At 42.7% G+C, this 23,769-nt stretch overlaps 1 protein-coding gene across 2 annotated transcripts in view; it reads right to left on the bottom strand.

Moving 5' to 3' along the window:
- Nucleotides 1-255: 255 nt before the first annotated feature.
- GPC6 (glypican 6) overlaps nt 256-23,769 on the bottom strand; it is a 796,530-nt gene continuing 773,016 nt past the window's right edge. For both annotated transcript variants that reach the window (XM_081003110.1, XM_081003111.1), the window contains 3 exons: nt 10,696-10,832; nt 5,844-6,019; nt 256-4,983 (listed from right to left, as the gene is read on the bottom strand). In XM_081003110.1, the coding sequence (XP_080859236.1) occupies nt 4,778-4,983; nt 5,844-6,019; nt 10,696-10,832 (519 nt within the window). In that variant the 3' untranslated portion in view covers nt 256-4,777. The remainder of the gene's footprint in view (nt 4,984-5,843; nt 6,020-10,695; nt 10,833-23,769) is intronic.

The raw sequence follows: 23,769 nt of genomic DNA, 5'->3' as shown, positions 1-23,769 counted from the left end.
TATGATGCTGCATTAATAAAAAAAACACTATGATATTCTAAGGGATTTCAAATACGCTGCCCCAGCCATTGCATGATTATTAACGCGACCTCGTTGTGAAAACAACTTAAGCTTTGTTCGCTGTATCTCGCCATAAACAGAAGAGAACCGTTTGAATTATGCCACTGAAATCATTCCACATTTCCTGTAGACAAATAGTTATTATAAGCAAAGAAAGTGTAAAGAGAGGCACTTCAAATGATATAGAAACTTGCATTTAGAAGCACCAGGTTTTTAAATTTTTATTTCCTAACTCCAAAATCCAACACGCTCTGTAGATTTAATAGCTCCTTCACATTCCAAGACAATCTGAGGTGTGAAAAAAAGAGACAATTCAAGCTTTAGGGAATATTGGAGAATTATGTGCACATCTCGCACAAAGCGATCACCATATCTACTGTGGAGAAATAAACAGAGAACTATGACCGGACAAATTCATCCCTGATTTAACTCACATGCTAATCAATTAACTGTGACCAAAACATGATGGATGGAGGCAATGTTACCTTATTTCCATGTTACCTGGCATCCTCAGCCAATGCCAATCTCAGGATGGGGAAGTAGAACCATTACTATTGCATAGCACCTGGCATCTTCGTGAATGGATGCCATCCTGAATCCGGATAAAAATTGCCCTCTCTTGAGAAACTCATTATGGCTGCATGCTCCTCATTTCATCACCATTTGTTCTCTTGCAACACCAAATATGCAACTGGGTTACTACCATCTCTATGAATACTCAGACCAAGTCGTATGTTAATGCAGTGCTGTGTGAGCGCCATTTCAATGCGACTGGATCTCACATGGCTCTGTTAATGTTTGTAGAAAGGAAGCATCTGTGACAGGCCAGTGAAGTGGCACCTTTGTGTATCAGCTGGTAGGGAAAAAGTAACCACAGCAGCCATCTTTGGCCCATGTGGTTCCTTCCTACAGACATCAGTGGAATGAGATTGGTCCTCACAGCAGAAGTTGCCGTACAGTTCTAGTATCAAGGCAAGACTGTCCGATTGCCCAGAAGTGGATTGAGTCTGCAGTAAGGGGCAACGGAGTGGAGGGCAGCCCCACAACGCTTTCCTAAGAAATGCCTGTGAAGAGGAAACCATTTTAGAAGAAGGCAAATCATATGACAGAGTGGACTATGTTTTTTGTTTTTGCTTTTTAAAAAACAGGGCTCTACCATTTCTCTTGCCACTTGTCTCAACTGTGCCAAAGAGTTGTAATGTGGAATAGCAGAGAATCTGAACGAGGATACATGGGGTTATATTATATTTACCTATAGCATAATTAGATGAAAGTGAAACTGGACTCTGTTTTATCAATATCTCATTACATTGGCAAAGGCCCAAGAAGAATCCTGGCATGCTGGAACATGCTGGATAAGTGTACTGAGGTGTCCAAGGATAATAAAAAAGGTAAGGGTAAAGGACCCTTGGATGGTTAAGTCCAGTCAAAGGTGACTATGGGGTTGCGGCGCTCATCTTGTTTTCAGGCCAAGGGAGCTGGTGTTTGTCCACAGACAGCTTTCCGGGTCATGTGGCCAGCATGACTCAACCGTTTCTGGTGCAACGGAACCCAGAGCGCACAGAAATGTCATTTGCCTTCCCGTCGCAGGGGTACCTATTTATCTATGTGCACTGATGTGCTTTTGAACTGCTAGGTTGGCAGGAGCTGGGACAGAGCAACGGGAGCTCACTTCGTTGCAGGGATTTTTCCGATTGGCAAGCCCAAGAGGCTCAGTGGTTTAGACCACAGCACCACCCGCGTCCCCAAGGATAATAAGGGTGAGCTACAACATAAGATGGTAAACATAAATCAAGAAACTTAAAAATAAATGGGATACAATTAGTTGTAGGGTGATCAACTGCTGGCTCTCTCTGTGACAAAGAAGATGGTTTAGCATTCATAGGTAGATGAAGTTACTTGTGAGGAATCAGCTTATGGTGTTTACTGCATCCTTTTTCTTAACACCTTAGGCAGGTGAAGGGAAGGGCCATTGCTCAGTGGGACAGGATAGGTGCGTATAAGGCCCTAAGTTCAACCACTTACATGCTCAGTTAAAAATCCCTTAAGTAGTCTGTGCCTGAGACAGAGCTGCAGCCTGCCAGTCAGAGCAGATAGTAAATGGACCATTGGCCTAATCACAAACAAGGCAGTCCATTATATCCATATTCTCAACTAGAAATTCTGAGTTTGTGTGTAACCTATAAAAATGTTCAGTCCAAGAAAGATTCAACGGCTGATGTACAGTCAAAAGGTGCCTTTACTTAAGCAACCACCACTACCACCATGTAACTGAGAATGGGGGTTGACAGGGTTGGGGGGGTATAACATTTTAAATAATAATAATAAACCCAGAATAAACCTCTTTTTGAGAATCAAAACCTCTGCCTTTTGTTTACCTACGGGACGTAGCATTTAATCGTTAGCTGCATATATGCTCATTTTAGGGGGAAAGGGGAGTGTAAAAGTGCTTAAGTATACTTTATACATTTGTGCTGTGCGCCTACTACTTTCATTACTAAATCGATAGCTAATTATAATGAGATGAGGAGATGATTATTTTGAAACATGTACAATTCATACGGTCAGAGCCTCAACAGCAATGTGAGCAGCTTCCTTGAAAGTGTTCCACTTTGTGCTCTCTCCCTGTTAGAATAGCAATCCAAACTGGGCCATCTATTTGTAACGACTCCCTTTTCAATGAGGCTGTAATCCTATACCTATTTACACGGGAGTAAGCCCTTTTGAACTCACTTGGATTTCTGTGAAGACATGGAAGGTGGCAAGGATCCGGTTTGGGCCTGCTCACTCATGTTTATCATTAGGCCCCTCTGAGCATGGGGCAGGGCTAGGACATCTGCATAAATCTCCCCCCTCCTTTGCCATGCTATCTTTACACTATGCCTAACATGGCAAGGGGGTGAGAATTTATGCTGATATCCTAGCCCCTGCTGCTTCCATTTGCACCCAGTGCCTTTGACATCTCACCTTGCAACATGCTAAAGATCCATCTTAGCCTCCCCATTCCTGGTACACAGGTGTGATACCACACACAGAGGCTTTTCGGACATTATCAATAGGATCGCCGATAGCAGTGTAGCAAAGGAGCATAATATTTATGGGCATGTGAGCAGGATCACAGCCCTGGGCTCGAACACTTTCTTTTACATCAGATCCTGCTACCCAGACTCATCCTGGGGCTGCTATCACCATGGAGGCAGTCAAACTGACTTTTGAAGGAAGCACACAAGAGTACAAATTGCCACCACAAAGTCACACTGCATTTCCACGTCCGTGTTGCATGTACTCGCGCAAATGCACAGACACAGAAGAGGGGGAGAGAGACACCCCTTTGCAACTCTGTAAAGAAATGGACCAATGAAAATGCAGAAAAGTTCCCTTTCTGATTCTTGCACTTGCCAGTTATGAAAAGACGACTCTTCCTAAGCAGAACAACAAAAATAAAAGCCGGTTGACAAAACATTTCCCCCCCATACAAAGATGTGTCAACCCTGAGCTTGTAATTAAGAAGTTAAAATCTGTGATTTATATATATATATATAATATTCATATATATAAAAATAGATGATCATACTAAGACTAAAAAAGTGAAAGAAATTTTCCATGTCAGTACTATATATATATATATATATACTTGTGTCGACGTTTTAGCAACAGAGTTCCCTTCTGATACAGAAACTAATAGATACGAAGGATGCCGTTTCTATGCAAAACTAACATATTGATCCAATTACTGTTATCAGTTCCTTTGAAAACTGCCATTTGGTTAAGGTAATGAATACAGTTGCAGGAATTTCTACTTGATGCCAAACCTGCAGCTAAAGAAAAAGGAGAGATTCTATCGCAAGAGATTAGTTTTTATGTCAAAACCCTCGAGTTAAAACTTTTCAGGCGTTGTTAAGACTTTGCTACAAGCCAGATGGTGATGGGCAACTTAGTGGGCGCCTTTTTCAATTACATACCATGGCTAAAGGGTAAAACCAGCTAGGACAAAGAGTGTTAGAATTCAAATCAGAAGTGTGCTAAACAACGTGAATATTCTGAGACGAATGATGTTCCTTGATTAGTAGACTTATTCCTGCTTTTGTTTTGGACCTCTTGGCAAGTGTTCTATTTATGGCCAATGGAGTACAAATAATACAAAATATAAAAGATACTCCCTCAATAGTAAAGATCATTTCGGTGATTTTAAGTGCGATACAGAAGCACTCCTTGGTTTTTTTTATGTATATGTTTGAAGTCACATTTTGCTATTTTGGGGGGCCTTGGACTTAGCTTGATTTTTTTTTTTTGGTGGGGGGGGATGGACATTCTTTATTTTGTTTCTCTTCTCTTTTTTCTTTGTAATGGAAAACCCACACTTTGTACCCTTAACCCTTTCCCGCCTCCCCCCTTTTTCTTCCTGCAGCATAAAAGCAAATGAAGCTCTGAAAAGTCTCCTGTAATAAAAACGTGAGAAAAAGAGATCTTGCTGAGGAGCGGACAGCGTCTTCATCACAGCTATCTGAAGGAATCAGGGAAAGGTCTCTCTGGCACCTGGTGCTCTTTGGAAATGCACAAAGGGGAGAAGGTTGCAGTGCCGCTCTCTTCTAGTAGAAAACTGTAAGTATTTGTGGCATGGTCCGTTGCCCAAGAGCATAAGAAAAAGAGAAAGTTGGCTGTTTTTGTTTTTATTTTCCAAAAGCTAAAAGGCAGTCATTGCTGACCAGAGCCAGGATTATCTGCACTGTTTTTGCAGTAGGAGAGCCAGGCAGATGACAAACCACGTGAGTGCTGACCAACTGGGCTGACTGGCTGAAGAAGAGTCCACTTCCCTTCTGTCTGAATCAACGAGGGGTGCGTCTGTGGTGATGAATTCAAACTCTGTGGGACAAATGTCATCCGTGCAACCGCTTCCACTTCCCGAGCCACTGGTTTCTTCACCTGCGGGAGTGGAGGGGAGAGGGAGAATGTCATCATCGTCATCTTCATCGTCATCATCATCATCACCACCATCTATTTCTTATACCCCGTGCATCTGACTAGGTTACCCCAGCCACTCTGGGCAGCTTCCAACAAAATATAAAGGAACACACCAAAACATCAAACATTAAAAGCTTCCTGAAACAGGGCTGCCTTCAGATGTCTACGAAAAGCCATATAATTGTTTATCTCGAAGGAATGTCTCGACCCCCATTGTTCAGCCCAGACACTGAGGTCCAGCTCTGAGGACCTTCTGGTAGTTCCCTCACTGCGAGAAGCGAGGTTACAGGGAACCAGGAAGAGGGCCTTTTTGGTAGTGGCGCCCGCCCTGTGGAACGCCCTCCCATCATATGTCAAGGAGATAAATAATTGCATGCCAAGGCCCCATGACCAAGGTCCCCTAGTGGATAAATAAAACACACGAACAAGCAGATTTTGGTTTATGGGTTCAAATAGGGGCACAAATAATAAAATTATTATTATTATTATTATTATTATTTTTAAGGCCAACTGTCATGGATGATGGAAGTTATGGGCCAACAATATCTTGGAAGATCTCTGGAGGCCAGGAAGGACAGACCTCTCCCCATGAGACCTCAGAGAGCTAGCATGTAAACAGCACTGAGATGGGTCAAGGCAGTTTCCTGGTCCCAAGTAAGTTTTCATCCAAAAATAATGAATAAATGGATCACAGTGGACATTGCAGCATCTCAGCCAGTGGTTTTGACTAAGAACATCCTTGAAGAATACTTTTCTACACCATTAAGCACTGCTGTTGTAAGGGACCCGATTAAGAGAAGTTGAATGACGCAAGATCTTACTTGTATCCTGAAAATTCACATCGTTCCCATTGTACGCGTTCTTGAGTTTGTTTGTCATGACTCTCAGGGCCATGATCTGCTGCCTTATGTAGGTGTCAGGCCTGGTGATGTCGACGTCAACCTCAGGATTGTTGATCTGGTTGGTGAGCCCATCATTCATGATCTCTGGGAGGTATCTGTGCATCAGAATGAAGAACGGCATCAGAATGATATGCCATGACCAAGAAATTTCACTAGTCCCTGACACAAAAAGCCAGAAAGTTCAATTTGTCATTCCAATGTATATGCAGCATTTGCTGCAAACATGCCTCCATGACCACTCACTCAATTCAGTTAGTCTTTTAAAAGTTTTTCTTTTTTAAAGGAACAGGCAACCTGTTTTTCAGAATGGTCACTTTAGCTCACCAGTAAACCCACCGTTTGAAACTGAATAAGCCGTGAGTCCCAGTCAGGCAGGCTTTACATGTATTATATGATGATGATGATGATGATGATGATATACTGTGCTGGTTTACACATTTAGGAAAGCACTTTGCTTAGTAGCAATTAAGAAATGTATTGCAGTTAATGCAGGTTTTTTTTTAAGGTAGGGAGATGGGAAAGAAAAGGATTTTCAAAAAATATGTATCTGCATTAAAGAAAGAACTGTATGTTATTTTGACAGGGTTTAATGTAAACTCTGTTAATATTATTAACATGCCGTGACAGAAATGAATGCCTGCAAGTGTAGAAAATGTTATGGGAGAAGCACAAGGAAACTGGCACAAACGATCTGCATCTGTGCCTCAGAGGAAGTGCTTTTAGATAAAGAATAATAATCTCATTTTAATTCCCTTCACTGTCAATATTATGAACTAAAAGCTATGGATCGGATTTAAACTAAGGCTACAATCCTAAATACTGCACACATTATACATTTAAAGCACCTCCCCAAAAGAATCCTGAGAATTGTAGCCCACCCCTCGCAGAACTACAAATCCCCGAACACCCTGAACAAACTCCAGTTCCTAGTATTCTTTGAGCAGGGCTTGTGCTCTAAACTCACACAGCCACAGACTAGGAAGTAAACACCACTGAACACAGTTAGCCATGACTCAACTCTTGATGATTTCAAAGGGAATTAAATGAAACTAATGGGCAGAGAAATCCAAACTGGCAGAGGCACCAAGTTCCATGTAACAAGGGGGGGGGGCTGGTTGTATGTGTAAGGCCCTCCGCCATCTTGGGGAGGCCTGGTGGGGCCCAGTCCCTCAAAATTGGGGGCGGGGCTCAGTCCCATAGAGTGGGCACGAAGTTGGGTCTGGCAAGAGTGTAGCAGCCCCAAATGCCCTGTTTCAAGGACTTATGCCTCCTACCACAGCACAGGCTGCCTGTTGGCTTCGCACAGTGGTGGCTGATGCACTTGTGGGGCTCCTCACTGCCAGCGGAGGCATACAGGATTGCGAACGACTGGTCATGTTGTGCGGATGCCTGATGATCGTCTTCCGAAGCAACTACTCTATTTCAAATTTCAAAATGGAAAGCGTAATGCTGGTGGTCAACAAAAGAGGTTTAAAGACTTTCTCAAGGCAAATCGAAGAAAATGTAGTAAAGACACTGACAACTGGGAAACACTGGCCTCTGAGTGCTCCAATTGGAGAACAGCCTTTACCAAAGGTGTCATGGGCTTTGAAGATGCTCGAACTCAGGATGCAAGGGAGAAACGTGCTAAGAGGAATGCATGCTTGGCAAATCCACACTGTGATCAACTCCTGCCCAGAAACCTATGACCCCTCTGTGGAAGGACGTGTGGATCCAGAATTGGCCTCCACAGTCACTTAAGGACTCACTGTTAAGACCGTGTTTATGGAAGACAATCTGACTCAGCTATGAGTGATCACCAAAGAAAGAAGAAGATTACGACCTACTGCATTTTTTGCTCTATAAGACTCACTTTTTCCCTTCTAAAAAGTAAGGGGAAATGTGTGTGCGTCATATGGAGCGAATGCAGGCTGCGCAGCTATCCCAGAAGCCACAACAGCAAGGCGGATTGCTGCTTTCACTGCACAGCGATCCTTCTTGCTGTTCTGGCTTCTGAGATTCAGAATATTTTTTTTCTTGTTTTCCTCCTCCCAAAACTAAGTGCGTCTTGTGGTCTGGTGCGTCTTATAGAGCGAAAAATACAGTATATACTGAAAGTCTGCATTAAATCTCATCTCCACTGAACTGATGGATAGGTTGGATACCTTCTGTCTATGTATTGATCAAATTCTACAAACACCTTCCATATCTTCTTGAAATCATTTCTTCTACATATTCCCCGCCTTGCCTTAATGGCACATGTTAATTTAAAGCTGACCAAAAGTCCAGAGGTAGCATTATTATTAATTTACGATGGGGTGGAAGTTTCGCAGGCTATGAAGGACTTGCTCACAAATTTATCGACAGCTGCACAAATGATGATACCTAGGAATTGGGAGGGGCAAGCAGAATATAAAATGGAAGAATGGTATAAAGAGGTGTGGGATATAGCTATTAATGATAAATTGACATGTACCTGCTTTCTTTTTAATTGGATAGGTTTCACAAAATCCACACATAATTGACCCAATTATACAGAAATAGGGTCTCACTTTTTTTTGTTTATTTCAAAGACTTATAATTTAATTTTGATGAAACATGTTTTGTAAAGTTGCATCAATATGTGAGAAAGTGTTGTGTGTCTCTCTCCCTTTTATTTTTTTACATGGATGTCTTTTTAGGAATGTTATTTCTGCTCATTTCTTTTTCTGAGTACCGTTAGTGACAGAGGCCATCCTGCTCTGTATTTCTGAAAAGACCAAAAAGCTCAGAAAAAGCTATGACTGCGTTTTCACTTGTTCATTAGGGTTCCATTCACATTATAAGAGCTGTTTCACACTCCCAGCTCCCTGGTCGTATATGGCCTGATAAAATTACATCTCTGATAATGAGGCATTCCTGGCTGCCTTTCAAATAAAGGGCTAGAAAGATCAATCCTTCTCTGTGTTACTTGCTAATTGATGGCCTAGAATTAACTCTGCCTGGCCTCTTCTTAATTAATAGTGGCAGTTGTAGAGAAAGGAGTGATTTTAATAATCACAAGTAATCTTGACATGATGACTTCTTCACAGTCGCACAGCTTCCTTTGCCCTAAAACGTAAGTTAGGAAAGGGCTGGAGGTTTCCCCTGCTCAGTGATATAAGAGGCCCATTTTAAGGCATGTCTACTATAAATGGAAATTAGTTTGATATCAGTTTGTCATGCCTGTTTAAGAATGAATGCTGGGATTTGTAGCTTGGTAAGCGTACTGAGTGTGCCTAGCCTCTGGTTTCCAGATATAGTTCTGAAAACTTCTTTATTCCTTTGTTGGAAATTGAGCCTTACATTGTCTACTCATAAGTACGTCCTACTGTAATCAATGGAGCTTACTCCCAGGTAACTGGGTAAAAACTGTGCAACCTTACACTGCAATCCTAAGCACTTTTACTCAGAACTAAGTTCCACTGAGTTCAATTGGATTTACTCTCAGGTATGTGGGTATGATCTTTTATTTCCCCTCTCTTCCCCCCTCCCCTTTTATGATTACCCGTTCTGAGACCCCACGGCTAATTCTCCCCTGGCTTCCTCGCTGGCTCAAGTAGGACTAATTCAGCCAGCTAGCCCTATCTAATGCTTATTGGATGGATTTCCTCCAAACTGATCTTTGAACTTTGAATTTTATTGTTATTCATGCTTTTATACTGTATTTTATGCTGCTTCTATGTTGTATATGTTGTATATGACGTGGAATTTTAGGGATGCAGGTGGCACTGTGGGTTAAACCACAGAGCCTAGGACTTGCCAATCAGAAGGTCGGCGGTTCAAATCCCCGCGACAGGGTGAGCTCCCGTTGCTCGGTCCCAGCTCCTGCCAACCTAGCAGTTCAAAAGCACGATTCTATGATTCTATGAAAGTGCAAGCAGATAAATAGGTACCGCTCCGGCGGGAAGGTAAACGGCGTTTCCGTGAGCTGCTCTGGTTCGCCAGAAGCGGCTTAGTCATGGTAATTTAACGCTGTATTGTTTTTAATACTTGATTGGGAGCCGCCCAGAGTGGCTGGGGAAACTCAGCCAGATGGGCGGGGTATAAATAATAAATTATTATTATTATTATTATTATTATTATTATTATGCTGGCCACATGACCCAGAAGCTCCCTTGGCCAATAAAGCGAGATGAGTGCCGCAACCCCAGAGTCGGCCATGACTGGACCTAACAGTCAGGGGTCCCTTTACATTTACCTTTATGTTGTATTACATTTAAGTGTTTTAAATTTGTTGTTAGCCACCCTGAGCCCAGTTTTCTGAACCGGGAAGGGTGGGGTGTAAATAAAAATTTATGATGATGATGATGATGATGATAATGATAATTCTTCTTCTTGTTGTTGTTGTTAGTATTAGTATTATTATATCCTGCCTTTTCCCCTGACAGGGACTCAAGGCAGCTTAGAGCTACAATTGTATTCCATTTCATTTATCTTTTGAAGGCGTTGTACACAATCCCTTCCCTCACATAGTTCTACTTTACAACAACCCTGTGAGGTAGGTTCAGCTGAGAGGTTGTAATTGGCTGAAGATGACAGGTGTAGATGTGTAATTGACATCTATGTGTGCAGGAGATAAAACATAGGAGAAGCTCCCTGAGGTGGAATAGGATGTCCCTATTTCCATTTGAGTAATGTTGGAGGGTATGTTTCTGTGTGTGTACCTTCAACACAGTATTTCAAAACAATGCTTCACAAAGTGAACAATGCATGGTTCCATGGAAGTTTCAGATGCAAATATTAATATATATTTTTGGTCTCCCCCCCTTACTTAGCTTTGGTGTGCCCATTCCAGCAGTCCTCCTCATTGGACAGGCCTGCTGTCACTCTTTCTTCTTTGCAGATACTGTATGGTAAAGTTGACCAGAACTTTTTGGAAAGCTTCAGTTTTTCTTTAATGTCAATTACCTGATCAAAAGACAAAAGAAGGGCATTTGGTTAAAAAGAGATAAGAAAAGATGAATAGACTCAGATTGTGTGCGCGTGTGCGCGCACATGTGCATATTTTTTTCTTTTCAAGAATTACAAAATGGCAAATATTATTCTTGATAGTGGAGACTATTAAGGAACTCAAGATAATTTCTATATAGACTGAAACAAGGTGCAAACCACATGGGACTGCAATCCTACGCCCACTTACCTGGGAGTAGCTTCACTAAACTCAACCAGATTTATTTCTGAGCAGGCATGTAAAGGATTATGCTCTCAATTTACCTTAAGGTAAATACACAACATTTCAATTGCCCTCGTGCCTTCCCTATGCATGTGACTTTGTGATTATCCATCCAAAAGAGAGTGTTGGCGAAAAGCCCTTGTAATTCAAATTGTCAAAGCAGACTTATATTTGCAGGATAAACTGAAGTAAGAAGAAGACCTAATAAGAAGACCTAGAAGCCTATCAGGAGTAGCTCAGTTAGATGATCAGCAATGGTGGGCAATTTCCTTTGAGGCTTACCCTCTGCTACTGAAATATGCACCTTCAAGTTTGTGTGGTTTTCAAGGGTTTGCTCAGTTCACATGGAGCAATGGGGAGGCCCACCAACTAGAATATGTTCCAGAATCCTAGGAATTCCTGCTCAGTATTTCATGCAGAAAGCACACCTTTTTTGGTAGAAAGCCAGACAACTGGGACAGCGGAAGAAATAACTTGCCAGATGTCAGAAAAACAGCATTTGAGCTTCAGTAAGAAGACCTAGGCTATTTAATTGATTTTTATAATACGTAAGCAAACCTGCCAGCCTTCCATTTCATTGTACTGAGTCTGAGGAGTTGTTTTTGCTGCTGTCTTAAAGAACAGTGGTCTCATCTCCTTGTTTCATAGACCCAGAACCATAAAGTACTCTAGATGGCAGCATTGGCCAATATTCTGCAGAATTAAGCGTTTCTCTGGCTGCACACAAAACATTACACCCCAAATAAAATTGTAGATTGTTCTACCGAATAGAAAACTGACAGGCCTGATATTTTAAAACTTGAAACTGACAGGCTGCTATTTTAATGAGGTCTGCCAGAGCCAAGGTTAACCAAAGCCTTAGTTCCTTACAAAGCATTACTGCCTTGCTTCTCAGCAGGAGGCTGCACAATGCGATGCCTATTGATATCTTTATAGAGTTCTCAAAATTGCATCATGGGTGTGTCTGGTACAATAAAGGCCTTTAATATTTTTTAAAATATGCAATTTTGGACAAATTTTATTTCTTTAAACAGAAATGGCCTTACCTTATTTTTTGTAAAGCATAGCAGTGTACCATCTAGAACTAAATGGGCCCTTTTGTAATTAGAAAATAAAGTTGGAGACCTTTCTTGTAAAGAGATATCTCCTACCTCTCTGATGTTTCAGAAACACAGAAGGAAATTTAAAGGGAGGAAGTGGGCGTTTGATATTTGCAAATGGCTTCATGAATTTAGACAAGGAAATAAATGCCAGAGGTGGTCCAACAGCCCACGCCCATTTCATTTCTCTTCCGCATTGTGTCCTACATGAGCACCACTTGCATAAAAAGCATGCATCAAACTCAAACATGATTTTCCGGCTTCACACGTGACAGTGGTCTCTAAAGACAAATTAAAGGTTTGCTTCAGACACTCTTCTCCTCACATCCCTGGACCTTGAGCTGAAGGAGTTTGTGATGCCACAATAGTGCTTGTAACCTGGCCAGGATAACATGCAAAATATGGGATGAATGAACAAGCCTCTCCAAATTGATTTGATTTAATATTTGTATTCTGCTTTTCCAACAACAAACAACAGCAAGGCAAATCTTGTGGTCCTGCACACCCTCCAACATTTCTTCGATGAAAATAGGGACATCCCATTCCATAATGATAAATTTACTATTTACACCCCACACATTTTACTGGGTTGCCCCAGCCACTCTGAGCAACTTCCAACATATATAAAAACATAATTAAACATTAAACATTAAAAAAACCTTCCCTGTACAGGATTGCCTTCAGACAGCTTGGGGGTTGGATAACTCCATACCCTCCAACATTTCTCCACTGAAAATAGGGACATCCTAAGGGAAAGTGAGGGGATGCGGGTGGCGTTTGGGTTAAACCACAGAACCTAGGACTTGCCGATCAGAAGGTCGGCAGTTCAAATCCCTGTGACGGGGTGAGCTCCCGTTGCTCGGTCCCAGCTCCTGCCAACCTAGCAGTTCGAAAGCACGTCAAAGTGCCAGTAGATAAATAGGTATCGCTCTGGCGGGAAGGTAAATGACGTTTCTGTGCGCTGCTCTGGTTTGCCAGAAGCAGCTTAGTCATGCTGGCCACATGACCCAGAAGTTGTACGCCGGCTCCCTCAGCCAATAAAGCGAGATGAGAGCTGCAACCCCAGAGTCGGTCACGACTGGACCTAATGGTCAGGGGTTCCTTTTCCTTTACCTAAGGGAAAGTGAGACATTCCGGGATCAAATCAGAAACTGGGACACCTTCTCCAAATCAGGGACATCCTTGGAAAACAGGGGCACTGCAAAACACCTATGGTGAGGGATCATGTGTCTCTTCTGAAAGTAGTATTTTATTATCTTGCTTCATGTTCAACACAAATACAGCTACTGAGTCCTCATACCATGTTTATTTTAGGGGAAAAAACAGCTTTCCAGCTTTCAGGTGGGGCAGTTGGGGAGGAGAGAAGCCACAGGGATCCCTTAGGCATTTCTTGATTCCATCCCCACCCTTGCTGCTTTTGCTCATATGGGACTTTAAATGTGTGCTTGTTCTCACATCGTCTCACCTTTAGGAGGTGGAACTAAGAGCTGATGGCTTTAAATATTCAACTAAGAGCCATATGAGCTGCAAAATTGCGTTCTTGCATATGACCCACAATGGACAGGCAAACACATGTTTGTCACATTTATATCCCACTGAGACATTCATGGCAGCATACATGTTTCTCTTCTTCCCCATTTTATCCTCACAACAAGCCCTTGAGGTAGGTTAGGCAGTGAGACTATGACTGGTCCAAGGTCACCCAATGAGTTTCATGGCTAGGCAGGGATTTGAACTCTGGTCTCCCGGGTCCTAGTCCAACACTGGAAGCACTAAACTACATTGGATCTCTGGTTCACTGCAATTTCTAACAGTCAATCTCATGTTAAGATGAGCTCTTGTTAAAGCAGGTTTGTTTATACACTTTCAAATGTCATCTTATCTGCATCATCTCTCCCTCTCCATTTAGTCACCTTCTCCAGATGACTGTGAAATAAGACTCCTAAAAATGGAGAAAGACAACCAAGGCAGCTGAAAGTACGGAAGCATAATTTAGCATTCAAACTGATGAAAAACAACAACACGAACAGATTTTATATGTCACAGCAGAACTGCACCCACTTTAATATGTCCATCACACCCTACTGTATAATGTAGGCTTCAGAAGTAACTCAAAGTGGTGGCGAGTTAACTCCCTGAAGTGGAAATCTGAAAAAGTCTGTTAAAGATTTTCCTTTTCCTAGACAACTTGGGAACAGTGTTAAAAAGTGTATCTGAAGAAGTGTGCTTGCACACGAAAGCTCATACCAAGAACTAACTTAGTTGGTCTTAAAGGTGCTACTGGAAGGATTTTTTTATTAGTGTTAAAAAGCTAAGTCATAAATCTGAGTCAAGAAAATCCAAAATGTTCTGACGGAGATGCGTTTTACTGTAGATGAGTGTAGCAACAGCACTGCAACCACACTAGTATCTTAAAGTGATGGGAGCAGGGGGTGTTTCTGTGACACATCCATAGCTAAGTAAGCGCTGAAATTTCAGGAAGAAACTTTCATCTCTCTGAGAAAGTACAAGCAAAACAGGATTTCAGGCAAACAGATAATAGTGACAGAATGTCGGGTCCCTGCATCTTTCCCACTGTTTAAGAAAACTCATTTGCTTGCAGAAAAGAAATGGCCTACCCTTTCAACATTTTTGAAGGTTGTGAGAATGGTTACTTAAATGGTGAAACATGCGTCAGTAAATCAGTAAACTGGAGGAGGATGGAATTTGATTGATGTGGATATATACATTTGAATGGTGACAATGCTAAGGCAATTTTTGTGCATATCCAGAAACTTGAGACATACAATGGAATACCACTTTCTTTCAATGCTGTGCTCTCACGCCCTCAGAGGTCAACCTGAATGGTGTTCCAGTCAGGCTGCTGGTCAAGGTCTGGAGGAGACACTGATGACTCCAATGGACCAGAGGCTGATGATATCGTCACAAACCCACAGTACCATCTCTGACAATTTTAGACAGCCCCGGTATCAGCACAGGGCACGGTGGGACAAAAGGAAGGGAGACCAGGAAGGCCCACTATGGCTGGTGATGGCACCTCCCTTTCTGAACATCACTTTTCTTTTTTAAAGAGCCGGGAGATAAAAGGAGAAGTTCCAGGTCAAGCAGCTGTGGTCACCATCTTCATTATACCCAGTGCCTCTGGGCTCTGCCCCCAAAGCTTTAGCTACCTGTGAATCTAGGTTGGTACGCAGAGCTCAGTGGAAGGCATGAAGATACGATGTAGTAATAAATGTAAAAAAGAAATCAACAATAAAACACATTTCCAAACAATTTCAAGTCCAATACAGATACAGACTTTGATAAGAAAATATTTTTTAAAAAAAGGCTTTCTGGAAAAGGAAGGCCTTCAATTGGTGCCAAAAAGGCTTTTGAGAAGTCTGGTGTGTAATAGGAGGGAATTGTAAAAGCTAGGTGCTGCCACCCCAAAGGCCCTATTCCACAGGAGGCCCTTTCCTGCAAAAAGCAGGATTATAAGGGGTGAGACGGTTTTTTCTATCGAAGTTACAATCACAACAGAAAAGAAAATGGCAGGGATGGCCTTGCTGCAGAAGGATAGGCTAGATAGGAAGGGAAAATGCCTTAAAGAAGTATTTCATGTTTGAACACTGGAGAGCAATAGCATGCAGTCTCTGGAAATATGAAGGGGAAAGAGAGAGGGCCAATTCATATCACCAGTGGACTCTGAAAACGGTGTGGGCAGGCACTGAGCAACATGAACACCAACAAAGAGGTTCCCATCACGCCACTCAAACTAACCCCTTTCCCACGGCAAGGGCCACAAACAGACACTGTTACTCTTTTGTAGAAACTGGAAGTAGCAGTTTGAGTGCCAATGCACAACCATTTTGCAACATGAGCATTTCCTGGCTGGCTCAGTCACAGCGGCACATTCCCAGGGGCAAACACACAACATCTGGAAAAGCCCTAAGTAAACACAGGATGCGGCGATATTCCCTTAGTAGACAGAGGCCTAGGTGTTTATTTTCAGGGCAGACATCCTGTGTGAAAATGTCCGCTTGTCTTCAGCCTTCATTCTCACTATCTTCTGTGCTCCCCTGATCACTCATTCATTCTTTTTCTTTTCTTCTCCCTCTACCACCCCATTTTACATAGTGCAACACTGACCCCAAAGTTTCCATGCTTAACATTTAATGATGGGATAGAGCTCTCCGTGTGTGCAAATTTGAGCTAGAGAGCTTAAAGCAACAGGCTGGTTCTACTCCACCAGCGAAATAACTTTTTTTCCAAGAGGATTTTTCAGTGGACTTGAAGCTGACCTGGCCTGGGAACTCAGTTGGGCTTAATTCTGATTAGATCTGCATAGGGCTGCACTGTGAATGTAGTAAATTCCAGTCAGGCAATCTCACCAAAATGTTGGCTTGATGTGGGCTGGTTTGTAATATTTAAAGAAACAGCTAGAGAACCTTTTGGTAGCTGAAATTCAGTTTCTTTCTACTTAAAAATTAAAATAATAATAGTCAGGGCTTTTTTTCCCAGCTGGAACTTGCAAGAACTGAGCTCAACATGTAAATAATTGTGTTATTTTCCGCATTGTCGGACCCTGTGTGAGAACCCAGAGGCTGAGAGGTAGGGTGTTTCAGAAGGAAACTGATTTGATATTGATTTATATATAAGTAACTTAACAACAACAACAATTTATTTATACCCTGCCCATCTGGCTGGGTTTCCCCAGCCACTCTGGGTGGCTCCCAACAGAATAATAATAATAATAATAATAATAATAATAATAACAACAACAAGTGATAAAACATCAAACATTAAGAACTTCCCTAAACAGGGCTGCCTTCAGATGTCTTCTAAAAGTCAGATAGTTGTTTATTTCCTTGACATCTGATGGGAGGGCATTCCACTAACTAGAAGGCCCTCGGCCTGTATTAATGCAACATTTCTATATGTAACTGCACTTTTTGCAATACTTTAAGTTTTCTGTTGTTGCTTCAGTTTTTTGTATACTGCTTGGAGATATTTGTTTAATATATTAAGTGGAATAGAAATACAATAATAAAATAACAAAATCAAATAGCTGAAACACTTTTCAGCCTATCCTGAAGCCACGCCTCTTTATCCTGATACCCTATTCTTGTGATTGTTAATTGCTTTAACTGATTTTTAAAATTGCATTGTCAGTAGCCTACCCTGGGACCTTATAGTGAAGGGGAAGGTAAGGAATAAGCAGCAGCAGCAGCAGCAACACCAACAACTTTGGTCACATTTCTCCTTAGAAATATACTCCAGTGCCAGTTTACACTGTTTTACTCAACAGCTTTTAATCTCTCTTTCCTAAAGGCAGGAAGGATTTAAATACACACAGGACTGCACTGACGGTTCCTGAGCCATGAGGCATTAGGACCAAACTTTTCTCAGAGAATCCTGCCCTCAGGAGCATTTCTGAAGGGTCTGGGGAGAAGGGTGAATTCAATGAACACCACACACGCCCTTCCTTCAAGTATCAGATTTCACACAGTGGTCAAATTAAAACAAGGACCAGGTTTTCCAAGGTAACCAATGCAAAGGAAGTTTCGCTAGGCTTTTAAGGATGAGTCATGCACAAAATACATTCCAAATATAATGGGTAGAACAGGAAAAGGCTTTGCTGAAGGAACGACAAGACCCTGGTGGATATACGGTTACATGACCTGCTAGTGAACTCTCCTCGCTGCCCCCCAGCAATGCAAGAACGGGAGCAAGTCCTCCAATTAAACAAATGAATCTCCGAGATTGTCTGTATATAAGATAATAAACAGTAAGCTCATTCCGCAGTGGTGAAGCTTTATGCAGCCAAAATGGCACCAATCATGCAAAAGGATGAGCTATCTGAATAATGGGATGAACGGCAAAGTTTTCATATACATATAAGAACCTTAGAGGGGAAATCAGCTTAATGAGAACTGAGCAAGCTGAATGCAATGAGCATGAGGTGCTGATGAAGTATTGCATGTGTGTTTTGGGGGGGTTAGATGGAAAACTGATGGGAAAGAATGGAACGGATTATGGAGAAGTACAGTGGTACCTCGGGTTAAGTACTTAATTCGTTCTGGAGGTCCGTTCTTAACCTGAAACTGTTCTTAACCTGAAGCACCACTTTAGCTAATGGGGCCTCCTGCTGCTGCCGCGCCACCGGAGCAAGATTTCTGTTCTCATCCTGAAGCAAAGTTCTTAACCTGAAGCACTATTTCTGGGTTAGTGGAGTCTGTAACCTGAAGCGTATGTAACCTGAAGCGTATGTAACCCGAGGTACCACTTTATGTTGGAGGCTTGCTGGATTCCTGAACACTCTGCGCTGTAACATTTTGTTGCACTCCCCGCTGAGTTTGGTTATTATGTTCCAACTCAAGGTGACTTGTAGCAAGCACCTAAAAATGTACAACATCTTCCTTTTCCTGATTTCCACCAAAGAAATACAAAGATATGATTCCAATTTGTGCATATTCTTTGAAGGGAATTAACAAAAGGAGACTGGCATTTCGTATTTCCCAATAATGGAAATTTAAGCAGGCAGCAGAAAGAGGAATATAGTCAATGGGAGAAGAGGGCAACATTCTGCGAGTGAATCCAATGCAGACTTACCTGGGAGTAAGGTAAAGGTAAAGGGACCCCTGACCATTAGGTCCAATCGCGGACGACTCTGGGGTTGTGGTGCTCATCTCGCTTTATTGGCCGAGGGAGCTGGCATACAGCTTCCGGGTCATGTGGCCAGCATGACTAAGCCACTTCTGGCGAACCAGAGCAGCGCACAGAAACACCGTTTACCTTCCCGCTGGAGCGGTACCTATTGATCAACTTGCACTTTGACGCGCTTTTGAACTGTTAGGTGGGCAGGAGCAGGGACAGAGCAACGGGAGCTCACCCCGTTGTGGGGATTCGAACCTCCGACCTTCTGATCTGCAAGTCCTAGGCTCTGTGGTTTAACCCACAGCGCCACCTGCATTCCTTTACCTGGGAGTAAACCCTATTTAACTTAATGGGGATTAGTTCTGGGGAGATGCATAGAATTAGACTGCAAAGGAGTCAAAGGTGAAGACTTTTAATTTCTGCCTTGTTGTGTTTAAACAGTCTAAAATGTGAAGAAAATGGGCAGAGAACTGGGAGTTCACCAAGAGAAAAGGTGGATTCAGTTACCTGATGTAGACATCAAAGTGATCAACATCTTTGATTTGCTATAATTCTTATCTCAGATTTTTCTCAGTGAAAGTGCAGTTTAGTTCTCATGTAGCTGTAATTTATCCAGGCTTAAGACATGTCCTGTCAAATCTGTCACAGCCTCTCATATTTCATTTGTCCATCAAAGTCAGTGGCATTATAGACGGGAAAATTGAAAATAAAGGGGGAAAACCTGCTCAGCAAAGACAGGTCTTTCAAGCAAATGAAGGAATTTGGGGAAGAGTCTTTAGGGCAATTGATTTACTGTAGGTCTTCATGAATATAGAACTGTAATTTTTAGTCTTTAGGCACCCCACAGTATAGACACAGCAAGGCTCTTAACTGGATCTGATGTGTGATGAGGAAGCAAAGCAAAATATAGACAGAATGTAAAAGCTCAACAAGAATTTTTGTATGAAATGATTGTTAGGGCCCAGTGAACCTTCTGACATCAATTCTCTGCTCTTTTGATGTGTGTGTGTGTGATCTGCAATACAAAGCAGAACTAAAACATGATCAGTCACCAAGAAGACATACAGGGCTGCTTCTGAAACCAGTAGCCGCGCATCCAGCATTGGTGCAGTTAAGGAATTTTGAGTAATAGTGGACTTACAGGAAGGGGGCTTTTAAGATGTAAATTAAAAGTATTCAACAAAAATAACTGCACAACTGTTCTACTTGCACAACAGGACATGCCCACTCCTCCCCATTGAGTCCATCCCATACTGCCCCCAGATCTGCTGCAGAGGGTTTGGGGAACCCTCTGGACAGCTCTAGGGAGAACACAGGACCCACAGAGGGGGAGAACTTTTCGTTGTGCAACGAGAAATCCTTGCACCAATGGAACATTCTCCTTCGTGCTACTTTGAATACAACCCAGTGTGCATGACTTCACTTTTAAAAAATATGGTAAGCAAGTCCTGCGTGTATGGAGACCCTCATGTACATGTAACTGGGTGGGAGGGGACAGGAAAAGAGAAGGGTGTACTGGGAAGAAGAAAGAGGAAGAAAGATTGGGATCCATCTTGGGCAGGCTGGGTGAAGACAGGCTGGAAGAGATGCCTTGCACTCCATAGCTGCATAGCTTTGGGGTACAAGTCTCACTTGAAATGACCACGCTGTAAGATCTGGACTCCTTCCATGCAGACTGAAGGTGTAAATAGGTGAATAAACCATATTTCTCAAAGCTACATCCGCCTCTGCCATGTCTCATTTCTCCAAAGGAACACAGACCCTGGAACACGCAGGAATCTTGCAGAAAGTGGGGGTGGCATATGACTTTTGTAACAACATATATATGGTGAAACTGCACACAAAAGGTGTGCATTCAGAGTAATGTGTTGCCCTCTCTGTCTCGTTGCTCCTTTCCTTCCAAGTACACAGGAGCAACTCAGGTGTCAGGATGTCAGGTGAGTGCCATTGCCTTGTCATGTTGCCTGCTTCTATGGATTGAAGCCAGCATGATGGGGCTGCACCATTCAGCTGACCTTTGTTCCAACGACTTGCTGCAGCATCCTGGGAGAAACCGGTGCAAACGCTCTGATGGAGCCATCCCAGTGCTCCCAACAGCACGTTTCCACCATGCTAACCTACTGCTAATGGGATGTGGGTGGCGCTGTGGTCTAAACCACTGAGCCTAGGGCTTGCTGATCAGAAGGTCGGCGGTTCGAATCCCCATGATGTGGTGAACTCCCGTTGTTTGGTCCCAGCTCCTGCCAACCTAGCAGTTCGAAGGCACGTCAAGCTGCAAGTAGATAAATAGGTACCGCTCCAGCAGGAAGGTAAACGGCGTTTCTGTGCTCTGCTCTGGTTCACCAGAAGTGGCTTAGTCATGCTGTCCACATGACACGGAAGCTGTCTGTGGACAAACGCCGGCCCCCTCGGCCTATAGAGCGAGATGAGCATGCAACCCCAGAGTCGTCCGCGACTGGACCTCAAAGTCAGGGGTACCTTTACCTTTACCTTTACCCTGCTGCTGCCGTGCCCCTCTCCTTCTCCACCCTGGTAAATGGCATCTCCAACTCCTTGAAAGATTTCATCAACAGTGTCTCCAAAAATTTTTACACATCATTTGGGAGGATAGGTGAACTAATGCCAGTGTACTGGAGGAAGCAAAGATTACCAGTGTTGAAGCAATGATTCTTCAACATCAACTTTGTTGGACTGGTCATGTTGTTCAGATGCCTGATTGTCGTCTTTCAAAGCAACTACTCTATTCCCAATTTAAAAATGAAAAGCGTAATGCTGGTGGTCAACAAAAGAGGTTTATAGACTCTCTCAAGGCAAACCTAAGAAAATGTAGTATAAACACCGACAACTGGGAAACACTGGCCTGAGAGTGCTTCGACTGGAACACAGCCTTTACCAAAGGTGTCATGGGCTTTGAAGATGCTCAAAGTCAGAATGAAAGGGAGAAGCGTGCTAAGAGGAAGGCACATTTGGCAAACCCTCACTGTGATCAACTCCCACCCCGAAACCTATGTCCCTACTGTGGAAGGATGTGCAGATCCAGAATTGGCCTCCACAGTCACTTACAGACTCACTTTTAAAACCTTGTTTATGGAAGACAATCTTACTCAGCTACAAGGGATCGCCAAAGAAGCTGCATCAACTCAGACAGACAAAGATCAGGCAAGTGGCACAACCCCACCCTGTCATCGGCTGCAGATTGCAGCTTAATTAGAAGTAAATCCCATGGAGCTCACTTCTTATTCTGAGTAGATGTGTAGAGGAATGTATTGTCTATAAACACTTTTCTAGGAGTAATCCTCATTAAAAATGAGACTTCTGAGTAAACACGCACAGGAACACACTATAACTGGATTTTATGCTGGATAAGAACATTATATGAAAGATGCTGTTTTGGGGGATAATCTAGAGGAATTAAAAGGGATTTTGTTGAGGTGGCACTTAAAGAATACATTCAATGTAGAGTGTGATGTAATTGATAGGCACACCCAGCAACCTATAAGACGCACTTTTCCCCCTCCCAAAATTAAGGGGAAATGTGTGTGCATCTTATGGAGCGAATGCAGGCTCCATGGCTTCACGTTGCTTTCGCTGAAGCCTGGAGAGCGGGAGGTCCCGCTGCGCTCTGGAGGCTTCGCATTGCTTTCGCTAAAGCTAGGAGAGCAAGAGGGATCGGTGCACACCAACCACTCTTGCTCTCCTGGCTTCGCTTTGCTGGAGAGGCGCTGCGCAGCTTTCCCTCTTTGCGCAGCGCCCCTTCTGCGAAGCGGGAGGAGAAATGGAAGGGGCTCCATTTCTCCTGCCGCTTCACTGAAGGGGCGCTGCGCAGAGAGGGAGAGATTTTTTTTCCTTGTTCTCCCCGTCTAAAACTAGGCGCGTTTTATGGTCAGGTGCGTCCTATAGAGCGAAAAATACGGTATCCTACTTTTAAAAGACATCTGAAGGCAGACCTGTTTAGGGAAGTTTTTAATGTTTAATGCTGTATTGTGTTTTTAATATTCAATTGGGAGCCACCCAGAGTGGCTGGGGAAACCCAGCTAGATGGGCGGGGTAAATTAATAATAATAATAATAATAATAATAATAATAATAATAAATAAATAAATAAAATAAAATAAAATTGGGATGGAAAGCTGATGAGAGGTAGCTGTAATTGCAATGGCATTCGGTCCAGTGCAAGTTTTACACTTGCAAAAAGTCACATGTGAAAAACACAACGTAAGAATGTAAGAGCCCTCAAGCTATCCACAGCCTGTAAGTAGCTTTTAAAGATATTTCAGATCTACTGTTCTCAGCGTCAGAGCTACTACTTCAAAATGCTTGCCCAACATAACAGGTCCCCCCCCCTCCATTCTGGGCAAACTGGGCAAAGGACAAAACTTTGAGTTGCAAAGAAGAAAAATACTTTGTCTCACAGGCTGCATTTGAATCAGTGACACTGACTGAGTGAGAGAAAGAAGAGAGCGAGGTTATCAGCGAGGCTTAAAGGTCCGTTATCGAACCTGTAGGATTAAATTGCACAAAAGCAGCACACTTCAAGGGCATTTGTTGTAATTGCTTTCCTCATAATTATTATAGGATTGTTATCAACACATATCAAATAACCATCATCACTTTAAAGGTAAGGGACTTGCGCTTACACAGACCCTTTTAAGTGTTGATAATCATGGTCACTGAAGATCAAATGCTATAGAGGATGTATTATTTGCACTTGTAAATCACTCTCTTTTTGTTATCGTTCTTATATTAAACAGCAACAACAACAACAACAACATGGGAGATCCACGGCTTTTTTGTTTTGCTCAGTGACTCTTCAGCAGGGGTCAGCAATCTTTTTCAGCAGGGGGCCGGTCCACTGTCCCTCGGACCTTGTGGGGGCCAGACTATATTTTGAAAAAGAAGAAGAATGAATTCCTGTGCCCCACAAACAACCCAGAGAT

This window comes from Podarcis pityusensis (assembly GCF_964106645.2).
Source record: "Podarcis pityusensis genome assembly, chromosome: 4".
Taxonomy (NCBI): Eukaryota; Metazoa; Chordata; class Lepidosauria; order Squamata; family Lacertidae; genus Podarcis; species Podarcis pityusensis.
Note: the sequence above shows the minus strand (reverse complement) of the source record. Positions and strands in the feature narration are given on the sequence as shown.